Source organism: Lactuca virosa, chromosome 4, assembly GCF_052849685.1.
Source record: "Lactuca virosa cultivar CGN04683 chromosome 4, Lactuca_virosa_CGN04683_v6, whole genome shotgun sequence".
Taxonomy (NCBI): Eukaryota; Viridiplantae; Streptophyta; class Magnoliopsida; order Asterales; family Asteraceae; genus Lactuca; species Lactuca virosa.
The window spans coordinates 247,479,348-247,496,941 of NC_136429.1; the positions used below are offsets into that span (position 1 = coordinate 247,479,348).

At 36.9% G+C, this 17,594-nt stretch overlaps 1 protein-coding gene across 1 annotated transcript; it reads right to left on the bottom strand.

The window, feature by feature from the left end:
• Window positions 1–6,685: 6,685 nt before the first annotated feature.
• LOC145105790 (uncharacterized) lies at window positions 6,686–7,129 on the bottom strand. Its single transcript, XM_079042868.1, has one exon. The coding sequence runs from the start codon at window positions 7,127–7,129 to the stop codon at window positions 6,686–6,688; it is 444 nt and encodes a 147-aa protein (XP_078898994.1).
• Window positions 7,130–17,594: the final 10,465 nt, after the last annotated feature.

The following is a 17,594-nucleotide window of genomic DNA, read 5'->3' on the forward strand; positions in this document are numbered from 1 at the left end:
CATCCTCATGACGCGGATTTCACCGTTGGCGAGTGGTAACCAGAGTCTCCTGGAGGGAGAGTGGGCATTGTGTGTATAGATCTATACGGGACAGACCATCCCACATCCTGACTGCTAGCTACAGTGCCGACCGACCAAGCCAAGGGGTGACAAATGTCACATTCATTTCGACGCCAGCAGGTCGTCGTCTTTACATCTGTCAATCAGTATGGTTACGAGTATCTTTACATTTACCTTATAATTCATGGCTTTAAGGTAATAAGTGTTATCACGGTATTTTTCTACATATAAAACCCTCATAATATATTTTCCTAGTTATACACTAGGCCACATTTTAAACCATTAAACTAACCTACCTAGGATTAAAGGCTACTTTAGACTCTCCGAGGTGTATTGTTCATTTAATACCACCTGGAGTCTGCATTTCATTCATTTAGACTCTCCGAGGTGTATTATTTATTTAATACTACCTGGAGTCTGTATTTTATTTCTTTATAAACGGCAACATCATTGCTGAAGTAAAGCATTATTTTCCCTATTACTTTTGCTTGTGATCTTCTCACATATGCATTAAAGTATAAACTATATTTTGATAATGATAAGATACTTTTGAGGGAAAATACTCCTTAAAACATAAAACCGTCGAGTTTTGGTAGAAAGCTACTTTTATTAGAAAATATAGGATTTTCTGAGGGAAATTCTAATATTCTGTAAACTTTAATCACCATCCTTTAATGACATTATTTTGATGAATAACATGTATTTATATCAATGTCATTAAAATACTTATGAACTCACCAACATTAAAATGCTGATACTCTCTTTCAAAATAACTTGTATTCTCAGGTCGTCAGTACACAGGTACACTCCGGGAGCTTTTGTGAAGACATCCTTGTACCGAGCTGCATCTTATGTTATCTTCTATATTTACTTTTGATGTTGTTGCTAAATGTAACCTATCTAAAAATTATTACTATTAATGCAATGCTTGTTGTACTTGATTTACTATACTGCATATGTTGTGATACTTGACATGACGTCCTCCACCCGAGAACGTTTCCGCCGTTCCGGTTTTGGGGTGTGACATGTTTTAAGCTTCCGAAGTGGAAAGATATACAACATCCCAATATATGAATTTCATTGTTCGTATGAATATCTGTAAGAAGAATAACGAAGGAGATAAAAAGGAACTGAAGAAGATAATCTCATGGTACACTGAGATTCGAAGAGTTATGTTGTATGGTATACATATACTCTTGAACTGACGAAGGTCGACATGATTACAAAGGGGGAGATTGTTAGGGTCGAATTATGGTGTAATATGTCGAAGTTTGTTTTACCCTTCGTATGCTTTGTAAAGTTTATTTACTAAGGTGTATTTCGTACGAAGTTTAATTTTCAATGCCTTAGTATTTTTTGTATGCTTTCACTGTTCCTATAAATATGGAACTTTACTAGAGTTAGATAAGAGTCCTTTACAGAACCTGTCTATTTTCTCTGTAAAAGTTGGAAGCATAAATGAGCAGAAACCAGATGTTATTTACACAGTTTGTTCAATCTACATTCGTTTAACTCTGATTTTGATTAATACTTGATTTTACGATTCTTCAACTCCTAAGGTGTTCATACAACCCTAAATACCTTGGATCTATGTTTTCACTATTATACATGAAAACTTGAAGTTTCCAAGGTATTACCCTAACTAGCATACAAAACTTTGATACATAGTGAATAAAACAAGTTAGGAAACATACCTTTTGTTGTGGCTAATTGCTTGGAGCTTTAAGAGCTTAGCACCAATAATGTGAATGCCTCAACTTGAATCACAAATCACCACCAACACTTTGAAAACTTGGAAGAGAACTACAATGCTCACAAAATCGGCCTATCCTTATTAAATTACTAGGGTGCCCTTTTCTTGAACCAAAGGGCTTCTTATATAGTGTGCACATTAGGGTTACATCATGTAACTCATGTCTTTCCACATCCCTTATGATCCATGGGTTTTAACCACCATGGAGCACCCATGAGTCACCACATGGGTTAAGCCCATCATAAGGAATCATGGATCACTAGCCCATATTATAAGAATGAATGATTTACACAATCAATCCCTATATATTTAATTAGTCTCTTTTGACCACAAAATTAATTCCAAATTAATTATTGATCAATACTAATTAAATAATATGATTTCATATTAATATATTATAACTAATAATATATTACTAAATCATATATTTCCTCTTCTCAAAGTCCAAATTGTTTCGGTGAAGTGCAACCCAAATGGACCATGCTAAATCGGGTCAAGTACATACCAAATATAGTTATGGACTTAGACACCTTATCCAACACATAGATATAGCATTTTATGGATTTTTATGACCTTTTTGAGGCAGTGGTTGGATTTTTTGGAGAATCTCCAAGTAAAGCTTGCAACTTTATCTACCTAAGATGTCCTTAGAGTGTTTCATCCTTTAGATCTAGAACTTGTGTGTGGTTTGAAGCCATGCATGAGATAAAGATCATATTTTTCCCATTTTGGCCATAAATGGCGAAGGACATGCATGGGGCATGAATTTTTATAAATTTAGGAGTTTTATGCATCATTGGGATGAAAAGAAGTTTTCTAGAAATTATGAGGTGTGGACTTAACAGATTAAGCACTTAATGAAGAAAGTCTCTTTTGACCGAAATTATGATTTGAACAAGGATGGCCTGCGGAATGGTGCTGCGCTGCATCGCGAATGGTTTATCTTGACTTGGCCACAACGCGACCAAGTATTATCCATGGCTAGGCCAAGGGTTTGGCACAACGTGACAGTCGTTTAGCCGGTTGACCGTTGACTTTTGTTGACTATTCACTTTTGAGCAGTTTAACCTTTGGTGAAAGTTGAAGGTTTTGGGTTGTAGACTGAGGTTTGACCTTTATTTGGTGATATTCAGTTTGCGGGTTTAATCGATTCAAGCAGTTGAGAGTGTAGCAATGTTTCTATCGTGCTGTAATTCTGGTGAGTCTTCTCACTTTGCCACGTGTGACATTGTATATCCTTTGTATGGTAGGATAGAAGTATTGTTAGAGTGTATGTATACTACTTGACGAGGATAAATCCTTATTATGAATGTACAATATAGGACACTTGGTGTCATGTTATGCTAAACTGGTAGGGTCTTGCCTGTTGATTGTATGATACTGCTAGGAGTCATGATTGGTTAGGGCAATGATAGTATTGGGTAATCGTTGAGTGGATACCGTAGGGGTTGTATGTAGTTCAAGTTTGATAACATGAGGGTTATTAGTCTTAACCATTATTGTATGGTTCTTGTGTGATTTATTGCTCTTGGGTAGGATCATCTGTTCGAATGTCAATCTGACTCCCGACTATATCGACTATGTATTCATCTTGTGTTTGTCAGCATTAGCATTGGCTCAGTATGGATACAGACAACAATTGTATAAAAGACTAGGATGTAGTCAATTGTATGTTGTGTAGCGGAAACAGTGGTAGTGGACGATACATATGATGATTATGTGTGTTTTTTACATGTTGAAAGAAGAGTTGGCACTCCGGCACTAGACTTGAGAACTTTGGTTATACACATTGTATATATTGTTCAATATGTTGTATATTGGGGAACTCACTAAGCTTTATGCTTAGAGTTATGGATTAAATGTTTTGCAGGTTGTTCGTGATAAGATCCCTGTAGGAGTGTACACTCCCATCGAATATATTGGTTTCTGCTATTTTGCAATTCAACTATGTTAATATTATAGTTTTCAAATAAATGAATGTAACTTAAGGATTTTAAGTGAAGGATTTTAATTGGTTAACTTATTTTATAGGAAAAATATCTTTTGTAGTTTGGGTACATTACAAGTTGGTATCAGAGCCTTAGTTTGAGGGATTCGGGCGCACGTTATGGTGTGTCTGAACCGAAACTGTGGACTGAGAGATTTTCTAAATTAAATGTTTGAGAAAGAATATTTTTATTCAATTAAACTCGAGTAAAATATTTAGGTCAGAAACATGATCTCAATCTTTCTCCATGTTCTTAATTGATTGTTGACTTGAGATCACGAACATGGTTTGTTGATCTAAAATAAATTTATAAAAGGATGATACGATGCGTACAGTTAGCCAGAGCTTAGTAGGTAAGTGATTCCCAATATACCCATATTATTATGTATTTGTGTTATGGATTTATATGCATGCTAGATTATAGGCTAAGGATCTGTTCAGGAATTAAATCCTAGAATTTTCTAATTGTATAGATGCTTCGTATGCTTTATATGTTTTTATTGCAGTATGTGTTGTGGAATCGTTTACTAATACTACTGAATTGCTAATCGAATCCTTTAAGGGTTTTACATAATTGGAATTTGATAAGCCTTAGAATTTATGAATCAGACTCATTACATGTTCTTTTTCAGGTTGTGGTTTTAGCGTAGAATCCTAGAGAGTCTAGGAGGTGTAGTATTATACATATGGCTAGACATATGCACGTGTTCCAGGAAATTAAGGGATAGATGCGAAGTGAATTGGGAGTCTTGGAAAAATCCTTGGAAAAAATATGAATAGGTAGGGAAGGTAGTATGGTCCCTCACAACAGAAAGCACATGATCCATACTTGGTTCAAGGAAGTGTTACAAGGATATCAAGGAACTTGTGGGTGGGTATGGATAATATATGTTAGCTTTACGCATTGATTTTGATATATTTTTGTTATCTTCCAGATTCAGCGTGGTGACCATTTGTGAAGGAGGTTCAGGCTTGAACGAGAGGGTTGATCACAACATTATCGCTGCAGAGGTTTTGAGGTTCACACTAGAAGATATGCCTAACATGATCAGTTTGGTCAAGGATGATTTGACTTCAGTAGTGAACGATTAATTTAAGATTCTTCGGGTTGATTTGTTGGTTGGTCGACTCAAGACACGTGATGTCACCTTCTGGGAGTTTTATGCTTGTAAGGTTCCTCAGTTCATAGGGAGGAGGGAGCCTATCATCAGTATGCGTTGGATCGCCGATGTTGAGAGTGTCTTTCTAGCCATCTTTTGTCTGGCCGAGCTCACAGTCAGATTTGCAGTGTGTTTGCTAAGTGATAGAGCTAACGCTTGGTGGCATGAGGTTGTTTGATATCTCCAACCAGGTGTGGTCAATTCTACTACATGGGGGGATTTTGTTACTAGGTTCAAGATATAGTTTGTAGCAACGATTGAGGTTTAACACTTGCGTAGTGAGTATTTAGCACTTCAACTTCCTATAGAGATGGTAGCTGAGATCACCACCATGTTCAAAAAGAGAGACAATTTCTTTTTCCCATAGTATTTTGCAACATAGGATATGAGGATGAATTACTACCTTGATATCTTGAGGTCGGATATCCATGAGTTCATAAGCATTTCTAGTTGTGGGAATATTTACGGTTTAGTGGAGGTAACCATGGATAGAGATCTAGAGTTTGGAGACCTAGAAATGGAAGAGAAAGCAGGAAGAAGTTCAAGCATCAATATCAACAGTTAACAAGACCAGAGTTACTATCGATCCGTTGGAAAAGAACGTTAAAGGATAGATAGAACCTGGTTATCCTTTGACTTAAGAGAAATACATAGTTATGATTCCCTTAGTTTCGTATGGTCTGGAAGCTTCCGCATGGAAGGATCCTTGATTTAGAAGTTCATCAGATAGGATTCTTGATTACCCATAACTTAGTGAAATTTGTGGAGGATCCATCCTTAGGAATCACTTGGAAATAATTTTGGCTTTGAAAGAAAGTGAGAAGAATCCTGTTTTTGTAACACGGTGATGTTACAAATCTTGCATATTTTCTGGGGGTTATTCGACTTTAGACAACATGATAATGCCATAACTTATAGCAAATCATTGGGGAAAATCCCAATTCTGAATAACACGTTAATGTTACAAACCGTAATAAATTACTGGGGAGAATCCCAACTTGAGATAACATGTCAATGTTATTAATCTTAGGAATTTTCTGGGGAGGATACCAACTTGAGATAACATGTCAATGTTATAAACCTTATGTGTTTTTTTGGGGAAGATCCCAACTTAAGATAACATGTCAATGTTTTAAACCTTAGATTCAAACTTTAGGATCTTAACTTGTGCTCAATAATAAGACGGTTGCCAAGTCATTGAAGTGTGAAATGATCCCCTTATTCACATCCCACAGTAAGATTTCATGCGTCCAAGCGAGGTGTAGAAATCTTAACTCGTATGAAAGAGGTAATTAACTCTTTAAACCTTAGAGGGGATTGCGTACCCTTAGCCGTAGGAGACATGATCAGTCACTATTTGTAGTTATCTGGATATGTACTTATTGCAATCGTCAAGACCAGGTATCTATGGAGATCCTAGGATCCTCGAATGTAAGCATCATCAAATTTTTGGATCCCTACCTGTTAGGATCCTTGGATGTTAGGATCTTTAATTTCCTGCACAAAGAAAAAATTAGCTTAGGGTGGGCATTAGCCTAGCTAACGCCCCTCCGATGCTTAAGTCAGTATTGGTTTTTATAATAATAAAAAGAATCAGAAAAGAGTAGAGGGTAAAGAGAGTGTACCTTGAGTTTTGTTTGAAAATGATCATCATAACTTACATGAAATATGTTTTTAGGGGAATATCATTCCACGATCTTGGCAGGGCATTACCTTCAAGGGTAGCTAGCCAATATGCCTCCTCTCCTGCTTTTGAGTCAATAAGATAAGCTCCTTCCCATTTAGGTGCCAAATTACTGGCAGTAGGACCCTTGTATATGCTTTGGTGATCCTAGATTGATGAGCAGACATGCAGATCCTGGAAAGATCCCTGAGTTCATCAATAGTGTCAAGATCCTTGTGTAAGATCCTATCGTTGTTCTCTTGATCTTGTAGTTGATATCTTGATGTTGGGATCACCACCTCAATAGGGATCACAACTTCTGTCTCAAACACCAAGGAGTATGGAGATTGACCCATGGTTGCCTTCGAAGTGGTCCTATCTGCCCATAGGACGAGAGGAAGTTCCTCTGTCCATCTTCCTTTTTTCTTTAGATTATTGACCATGACGTCATTGTTGGATTCGTCTTGGCCATTAGCTTGAGGGTGAACAGGAGTGGACAGTATCATTTTAATCCCCCAACTAGTGCAAAAGTGTCTAGTCCTTTTCCTTATGAATTGGGATCCATTATTGTATATGATCTCTGCAGGGATCCCGAACCTAGTAAGGATATTACGCTTGATAAATGATACCACTTCCTTAACTCGTACATGAGCAAAGGCTTCAGCCTCTATCCATTTCGAGAAGTAGTCAGTGATTACCATCTTGAAGAATTTTCCTCTTGGTGCCTTAGGTAATTTTCCTACTATATCTATCCCCCACTTCATAAATGGCAAAGGGGAGATGATGGGATGTATAGGTTCCGCTGGTTAGTGCAATATGTTGTTATGTATTTGACAAGCATCACATCTTTGTGCATGTAGGAAATCATCCTTCCTCATTGGTGTCAAGTAGTATCCCGTCCTCAACACCTTAGAGCATAAGGATCTACCCCAAGGATGGTTGCCACAATCTCCTTCGTGTACATCTTTGCGAACTTCTGTAGCCTCGTGATCTTCTAAGCATCCAAGGTATGGACCTGCCATGGATTTCCTGTATAGCTTACCTTGGATCATCACAAAACTTGAGACCCTCATTTTGAATGCCTTGTCACTTTTTTCTTCCTTCAGGATGGTACCATTTTGGAGATATTCGACAATGGGTTGAATCATGGATCTTGATATTGGGGAAGGATCCTTGATATTAGGATCCTGATGAGGAAGTTGAGGATCATGGTCTTTGATTGTAGCGACGTTCGTTGTTTCCTCGTGATGGTCGGGATCCTTCAATTTTTTGGCAGGATCCTCAATTGCTAGGATCAACACGTGGATTATCGGGATCTTGATTTCTGGTGGGATCCTAAGAGAAGATCCTAGATTGGTTAAAGCATCTGCTTCAACATTGTCTTATCTAGGAACTTGGTTTAGGCTGAATGCTTCGAATTCAGTGGCTAAAATTTTGAGGATCTAGAGGTATAGGGCTTGTCTTTCTCCTTTTATTGCGTAGAATCCATTAAAATGGTTAGTTATTAATAAAGAATTGATGGAATACTTGAAGATCCTTGGAAAGCTGTAATCTTGTGATTAATTCTTCGTATTCAACCTTGTTATTGGTTGCGTTGAATTCACAACTAACTGCCTGGGGTATGATGTGTTGAGTTTTATGTACTCTAACATCCCTATGGTGCACATGCAACCCTAACGCATTGGATCTATGTTTTCTCTAGTTATACATGCAACAAAAAAAAAAATATCCAAAGCATGAAACCTATAACTCGCATACAAGTTGATATTTGAAACATAAAAACAGGTTAAGTTACTACCTCTTTGTTGTAGCTTGTAGAGTTTTGGCCTTTCCAGAGATTAGCACCCCAAGTTTGATGCCTCAAATGGTTCAAAAAAACCATGATCAAGAGGACGACAAATGAGAGAGAGGTTGGAGCACACAAAATCGGCTATACTCATGTTACGACACTTGTGTATCGATTTTGGGCTTAAGGGAATACATATATATATATATATATATATATATATATATATATATATATATATATATATATATATATATATACATATATATATATATATATATAGTGTAGAATTCCAAGAGTCATATGTAAACCCTAATTCTTACACTTAGGCTTATGATCCAATAACTCATATGGACTAACTCTTCATGGACTCTCACATAAACTTAGTCCATCATGGATCAATAGCCCAAACCATATGTATCACTGATTTACATAATCAGTCCCCGTTAATTTAGTTAGTCTTTTGATCACTAAATTAATTCAAAATTAATTATTGATCAATACTAATTAAATAATATGATTTCTCAACTAATATATTATACTAATAATATATTAATAAATCACAAATAACCTCTTTCTCAAATATCCATCCTATCAAATTGCTCTGGTGAATGCAATCCAAAATGGACCATGCTAACCTCGGGTCAAGTACATACCAATTATAGTTATGGGCTTAGAAACCTAATCCAACAGTCTCCCACTTGGATAAGTCTAATAACTATAACTGCAAGTACCACTTGAAAAACCGACTAGCAATCATAGCTCTCAAAAGTCGCTGTCGAACTCTGAGGTGTCCATTAGATAAAGGATCATATATTCATCCATTCTATATATCGTATGGACATGAGACATGGATTATAAGCATTCTCTCTGTCCATGTGTTGTTTCCTGATTTCTGATTTACGACGACTGACTAATTGAACAAATCAAATCAGTACAGGCTTGGCCAAGCGCTTAGGGTGTCATCACTAAATCCTCGAGGGGCCCACCGATATCGCTTTTATCCCTCTTAGGTTAAAAGGAACGGATAAAATTTGACTCATATGCTTGCTCTATTTACTCATCAAATCACACACAACAACACGTTTTATAACATCAAGTTACTGGTGCGTTTACGTATCCTGAATGTGCAACCAACTTGTAAACTACAACTATATGTCTCTATTTCAAGAATATAAGATATTATCGTCTCACAATCACTCATGATAAAATCAATGAAGTGATTCAGATGAGCGTGGGTTTAATCCAATACTCAAATCTTATTACATGAGTACTCATGAACACTGCAAGAAACTTGTGCTATGTCTAAACACTGTAGACAATCTACAGACGGATTCATGACAGTCGTACTTCATTACTTACTTCCAAAGTATTAAAGACTGCGGATGTTTGAATAATCTTATTATTCGGGATGTCAAAACATGCAAAGTGAAACACAAGAATAATCGAATTCAATGTGGTCTCAAAACTTTTGAATATAAATAAAATACTTTTTATTTAATCACCACATTGATTACACATTATTCATTATATAATGTTTCTATTAATCAACTTAATACTTGAATTAAAACAATAGTTATCCGATGCTCCAAGCATGCACACTATGTTTATATATGGTCGTTACTTTGTGAAATAGATCAATTGAAAACATTTCATTGATGCTCATTTCACAATTCCAAATCCTTATTACTTAGTGTAAGAATACCTAATTCTTGCCACTATAAGAATGTGTTAGATTCTAAATTATCATGCAATGTATCTTTTGTAATGTCGAGGTACCAAAATCACAGAGACTTTGCCAACGATATTACAAAACTTTCCACTAGAGATTGATAACAAAACAATTCCAAGGAAGCGAAGTTTCAAATTCAAAGTTCATTCCTTTGAACATCCTTCTTGTATAAAGGTTTCTAACCTACACATAGATTCTTAATACCCGACTCCCATTATGAAAACATTTCCATATTTACCATATGACAATGCATTATTAATATAATTCTGTTTAATCATAATAATATCAATATGGTCCATCCATTACTATACTTCCAACTGTCCTTAAGCAACCAATCCTTAGATTGTCCTTGACAGTTGTTTAACCACTTTAGTCATATCCAGTTCTAGTCCTTTTTCCCTCTTAATGCCCTAGGCATTTGGAAAATTAGAGCACGAGAATATTATAGCATATGCAATCAATCCTATATCCGAAGCATATGGGAAATGATTCATAATGTCTTACATAAAGGCATGATACTTGACCTGTCTTTTGCTATAATATTTCCATATATAGTATTTCTAATGTTGAAATATTTCAACATGGTATTCATATATATCTATGACTAAGTTTGATTAATACTTCAATCTAAACTTTTATATTCGAAATAAAGTATCAATATCCTCTCCCTTACTATAGCGAAACAACTTTTCAACCTTTACAACTTTGCAAATTAGAACTTTGCTTCCTATAAATAGTGTTGCTAACTCGCAACACTTACCATAATAATTATGCTCCCACTAGCATAAAAATTGTTTTTGTTACTAGCATAATGTTTATGCTCCCACTAGCTTTGACATGTATCCAAAATCAGCTGGACTTTTAGAAATCAATACTTTATTGACTTTCTTACTAAAGTTCAGATTTCTGATACGAGACGCTTCAATAAGCTTTTATCTAAGGTCATATACCTTTTATTAGAAAGCTCATATGTGTGTCTAAACTATTTCAGAACTTAGGGAAGTAAGTCCCAAATGTTCAAACTATTTTCCATTTCTCACAATTCGAACTATGAAGAGGGATGTCGTAATCATAATCCCATTTGAGAATGCAAATATCACAATTGCCAACTCTTTAAAATCTACTTAGTGAAAGCGTTTCCTCACAATCATTTTCATGAATTGGAGAGAAACCTTACCACTTAGATTTAATGGTGTATATGTTCCTATCCATGTGAATCTGTCATTTCCAACCATTATCATAAGACAAGGTCTATGACAAATTCAAACTCATATGGACTGAACTTGTTCAATCTTAATTTCTTGCCACTTGGCAGCACAATGGCCTAACATGTCTTCCAAGTTGTTAAGAAGATCACCTATACAGATCAATGAACTTTTAATGATCAAGGTCCTTTGCCTTATGCAAACAATTGAGCACTCATAGAATTCACTTGCATAGTTAACTATTAACTGGAATGGGCACAGAAACAAGAATATGTCAACACGATAGGTTACAAACTTCAAGTCGTGAGCTAGTGATACACAATAGGTTTATTCTTGATTATTTCCTGAAACTTTTCAAGATATTTAGGACTCCCACTAACCTCTTGACATATAAGATTCTCTTATCAAGAAACATTCCTCGACAAAACAAATATTCAAGAGTTAGCGCGGATTCTCCTCAAGGAAAAACACTTCATACAATTAGTCTTAGTTGGTCTTTGTTTTATTAAAAACATCACAACTACCAATTTGAAATGCGCAAGAGTGAGAAAACATTTTTCTACTCCACATTTCATGATGTGTTATAAACCTTCTTAAGATTATGTCACTCATGTCATAATATTGGAGTATGACTCTAAGACTTGATTTTGGAACGAAGTATGAATCATCTTCTTGGTTTAACCATTTCAACAATTCGCGATTCCTCTTCTTAGCCATACAAATGCACTAAGATGTCCTTGTTGGATAAGGTGTCTAAGTCCGTAACTATATTTGGTATGACTTGACCCGACCCGGCGTGGTCCATTTGGGTTGCACTTCACCTAACAATTTGTATGGATATATTTTTGAGAATAAGATGTTTATGATCCATTAATATATTATTTGTTATAATATATTAATATTATTTAATTAGTGTTGATCAAGATTTGATTTATGGAATTAATTCAATGATCAAATGGAACTAATTACATATGGACTCTTGTATATATATGGAATGGGTTAAGATTTATTTAGGATGGGCTAAGAGTATATGGAAGTCCATGGATAGTCCATGGAGCTTTTAACCCATGGATCCTAGGTAAATGAAGAGTCATGGGTATTAGGGTGTAACCCTAATCCTCCATACTATATAAAGAGGGATTTGATTCTAGAATTGGCACTAGAGTGTGTGAGAAACAAGGGTGGGCCGATTTTAGCAAGCATCATATTTTTCTCAAGTATTTCCAAGTTGTTTTGGGTGATTTGTGACACCACTTGAGGCATCCACACTATTGGTGCTAGGCTCTAAAACTCCAAGCAATCAACCACAAAATAAAGGTATGTTATTCTACTTAAAGTTTTGTATTACAAGTACCCCATAACATGATAGTTATGTTGTAGACCTTGGAAATCAAATTTGCATGTATTCTAGAGAAAACATAGATCCAAGGTTTCTAGGGTTGGATGTACACCATAGGAGTGTTAGAATGCTCAAAACCTATCAGTGGTATCAGAGCCTAGGCTTGTTTTCTTGATACTTGATGCAAACTTGTTGAAAAAACTCATTTTTTTGCATTCTGAAGCATGAACTCGCTGAGTCCATGGGGGGACTCGACAATTCCATGTGATGATTCATCCTACTCATCGAGTAGGTTCTTGCACTCGACGAGTAGAAGCCCCTGAATGCATATTTTCGAGTTTTGCTGCTGGAAATGGACTAGAAACATTACCCAAAACTGTTTTGGTGTTTTAAAACTTGTTTTAGATGGTGTAATGCTTATGCTAATCCATTTACAATGGCTAATATCAAAATTCCATGTTTTATATGTGTTAATATAATTCTTGAAATTTTGATATGAATGTTCATGTTCTTATGAGTTATGGTTAGATCATAGGAATTATTTGTTGAATTGTTTGATGATTGATTCTTGATCTTAATGCCTAATGATGGAGTCCATAACTTGTCCTCAAGTTATGGATAACCAAAAGTCACTTCTTTAAAATTGTTATTAAAGAATAAGAGGTTACATAAAGTGAAGAGTCTTCACTTTAATGGACCATTAAACTCATAAGTTATGAAATGAAATGTCTTGAATAGTTTCAATAATTGCCCTCAAGTTTGGAATTTGTAAAGTCTCACACATTAATACTTTAAATTCCAAATTGTACCTTAGAGTTTTAAAAGTTTAAAATTCAACCCTTATACTCCTATAATATTAAAAGTTTAATTATTATATATATATGTATAAGAATAGGTCAGTATTACCGTTAGTAGGCCTCATTCACGAAGTCGGTCTATAAGGGGGGTATAAGGTTGTTGTCTATAAAATGGCAGCTTAATGGGTGTCCACTCTCACCCACCGCTTCCTTGACTGGTGGAGGGTCGTTAGCCGAACGGGTAGGATATGACCTTAATCCTCATTAAAAGTATAATGAAATTATAAAGTAACTAAACCTTTATTAATTCCCAGTCTTAGTTACTTTAGGAAAATGTGAAATAGGTGCTAACCCATGAAATTACACTTTCTACCTTACAAAGTCGTTAGTGGAGCGTGTGTGGTTATGCGACACACTAATAAGGACTAGTAAGAGTTGCAAAAGGGTAACTTGATTTTATCATAGATCGGTGGAGCGCGTGTGGTTAACCGGCACATCGATTAGGTGATAAAGTTGACGGTATCAAGTCAATTTTCATGGTTATTCACACCTTGTTTGTGATCCTCGGCATCCCAGTCACAAACTTGAGAGGGCACAATCGAGATTCAAACATGTCATTGAAAGTTCAATGTATCTCAAAAGATCTAGGAGTTTCAAAGCCAATTAAAAACTTAATAATCTTTTTCGTTTTTTCATGGTACAAATTGGTAAATCGTCATTTACCTACCTTCAACTATTTTATAACTTGGATTACGACATCCCTCTTCTAGTTATAAATAGGTTGTCGGGTCCTCGCCTTAATATTTCATTTGGGTGACATATTAAGGACTCTTTATCTAATAAAACGTGTCTTTCTTTCTTTCAGATGTCTTCCAACATTGCTACTGGCTCAAACCCTATAGGCTCCTTTTCCCTAATGAACTTGTGTGGGAGAGTCACTTTTGATGGTTCAAATTTCAATGAATGGATTAGGAACATATGAATGATTACTCGCTATGAGGGAAAGGAGTATGTCCTTGACAGAGAACTGAAGGTTGTTGATGAGTCGACTGCTACTCCTAAGGAGGTTGCTGAGTACATTACCCATAAGAAAGATGCCACTAAGATGTCTTGCATCATGTTAGCCACAATGACAGCAGAACTCCATAAATCCTATGAAGATTTCTACCCTTTTGAGATGCACCAGGATCTGATGGATAGGTACCATCAGAGTGCTCGTCAGGAGAGGTATGAAATCATTTCCTCCATGATTACAGCTAGGATGAAGGAGGGAGAATCCCTCACCGGTCACTTGCAGAAAATGCAAAGGTTCGTGGACCGGTTACTGAAGCTTAATGTGGACTTCCCTGAGGACATGGCGATTGACATCATTCTCCATTCCTTACCTCCAAGTTATGATCAGTTTCGCATGACTTATCATATAAACAAGGAGGAAGTCACACTCAGCAAGCTTCAAGGACTTTTAAGAGCCGCTGAAAGTGGCCTAAAAAGTACATCAACTGCTATTCCTACTCCTACTACTGCCCCTGTTCTGGCAATTGGGCAAGGAAAAGGGAAGAAGAGGAAGACCCTTTCGAAGGGTACCAAGGGAAAGTCCCTTGATGGCTCCTCTTCAAGTGGAACCAAGAAAGGTTCCATTCCTCCTTCTTCAAACCCTAAAGAAGCACAGTGCTTCTACTGCCAGGAAAAGGGGCACTAGAAATGAAGCTGCCCCAAATACTTGCAGGATGTAAGGGATGGGAAAGTTAAACCCACCCATGAGGGTATTTATACTATATTGTCTAATAACTCATTGCGTTCTAACTCTTGGGTACTGGATACAGTTTGTGGTATTCACATTTGTACGTATTTACAGGGCCTAAGAAGAAGTGAAGAAGTGGAGCACATGAAGCCAAACTTAATCATGGGCAATAGGAAAGCATCACCTGTGACCAAGATTGGAGTTTATTCTTTATTGCTTAATAATGGGTTACCTTTAGATTTGAATATATGTTGTTACTCGTCAGAAATGGCGAGAAATATTATTTCCTTTCATAGTTTGTACAAGCAAGGATTCACATTTTCATTTGATAATAAAAATGGTGCTATTCATGCTTTTTATAATGATGTGTTTTATTTTAAAGCATTACCTTGTGATGGTGTATATGAAGTTGTGAATGTTGTAGATAATTTAGGAAATAATGTATTGTGTATTGATTCTTCAAATAGTCTAGATAAAGCATCCTTGTGGCATTGTCGTCTTGGTCATATTAACAAGAAGTGCATAGGCCAACTCCAAAAGGTTGGAGTTTTGGAATCATTTGACCTAAAGTCAGATGATAGTTGCAAGTCTTGTTTACTTGGAAAAATGACAAAGTCACCCTTCACTGGTTCTTGTGAGAGGGGTGAAGGTTTGTTGGACCTCATACGCACAGATGTGTGTGGACCCTTCAAAACCGCCACTAGGGATGCTAATCGCTACTATGTGACTTTTACTGATGATTATAGTAGATATGGACATGTCTACTTAATCAAGCATAAGTCAAAAACCTTTGAAAAGTTCAAAGAGTTCAAGCAGGAAGTGGATAATCAACTGGGCAGTAATATCAAGATGCTCCGATCCGATCGGGGAGGAGAGTATCTTAGTATTGAGTTCCTTGACTATCTTAAGGAATACGGGATTGTCTCACAATTGACACCTCCTAGGACACCACAGCTGAGTGGTGTAGCTGAGAGGCGCAATCGAACCTTGTTGGATATGGTTCGTTCCATGATGAGTCGAGCTTCGTTACCAATCTCATTCTGGGGGTATGCCTTAGAGACTGCCGCCCATATCCTTAATCTAGTCCCGACAAAGAAGGTTCCCAAAACACCTCATGAGATGTGGACCGAAAAAGTTCCCAATCTGGACCACATCAAGATATGGGGTTGCGAGGCTTTCGTGAGGCGCGAGTCTCATGACAAGCTCGAACCTCAAAGCGAGAGATGTATTTTCATCGGCTACCCACAGAAATCCTTTGGTTACCTCTTCTACAGACCCAGTGAGAATGTGGTCTTTGTGGCAAGGATAGGAGTCTTTCGTGAGAGAGAATTTATAAGCCAAGGAGACAGTGGGAGGCAAATTGACCTGAAGAGCTTCAAGAGTCAAGCGGTGAAGGAACCTCAAACACTAGCGACCAACCTGAGGTGGAAACTCATGTTGATCCGATAGATGAGCCCATAGCTCTGAGGCGTTCCACGAGAGTTAGGAATGCAGCTGAGCATTACTATGGTTTCCATATTACTGCGGAAGGTGATACACTTATCAGTGATAGTACACTGGTAAGTCTGGATGAACCTAACAGCTACACGGAAGCCATGGCAGACCCTGAGGCTGCTAAATGGAAAGAGGCTATGGACAGCGAGATACAATCCATGTATAACAATCAAGTTTGGAACTTGGTTGAAAATGTACCAGGTCGTAAGACAGTTGGGTGCAAATGGATCTTCAAGAAGAAGACCGACATGGATGGTAATGTACACACTTATAAGGCGCGACTGGTTGGAAAGGGATTTTCTCAAACTCCGGGAGTTGGTTATGATGAGACCTTTTCACCAGTGGCAAAGATTAAGCCTATTAGGGTTATGCTAGCCATTGCTGCATTTCATGATTATGAAATATGGCAAATGGATGTCAAAATCGCTTTCCTCAATGGAAAGTTGGCTGAGGATGCTTACATGGCTCAGCCAGAGGGTTTTGTTGATGCAAAGTACCCTAATAGAGTGTGCAAGCTTGAGAAATCCATTTATGGAATGAAAACAAGCACCTCGCAAATGGAATCTTTGCTTCGATGAGAAAGTAAAAGAGTTTGGCTTTTCGAGGAGCGAGGATGAGTCCTTTGTATATGTTAGGGCTAGTGGGAGTATAGTTAGCTTTTTGGTGTTGTATGTGGATGACATACTACTCATAGGAAATGGCATCCCAACTTGCAGGAGGTTAAGTCCTGGCTTGGGAAGTGTTTCGCTATGAAGGACCTTGGAGAGGCTGCCTATATCCTAGGGATAAGGATACTGAGAGACAGGAGTAAAAGACTAATTGGAGTTAGTTAGGGTACCTACTTGGATAAAGTGTTGAAGAGGTTCAACATGGAGAA

What these genes read in the sequence shown, in the direction of transcription:
- LOC145105790 (XM_079042868.1), bottom strand. Translation starts at nt 7,129, where the DNA reads ATGATACTGTCCACTCCTGTTCACCCTCAAGCTAATGGCCAAGACGAA.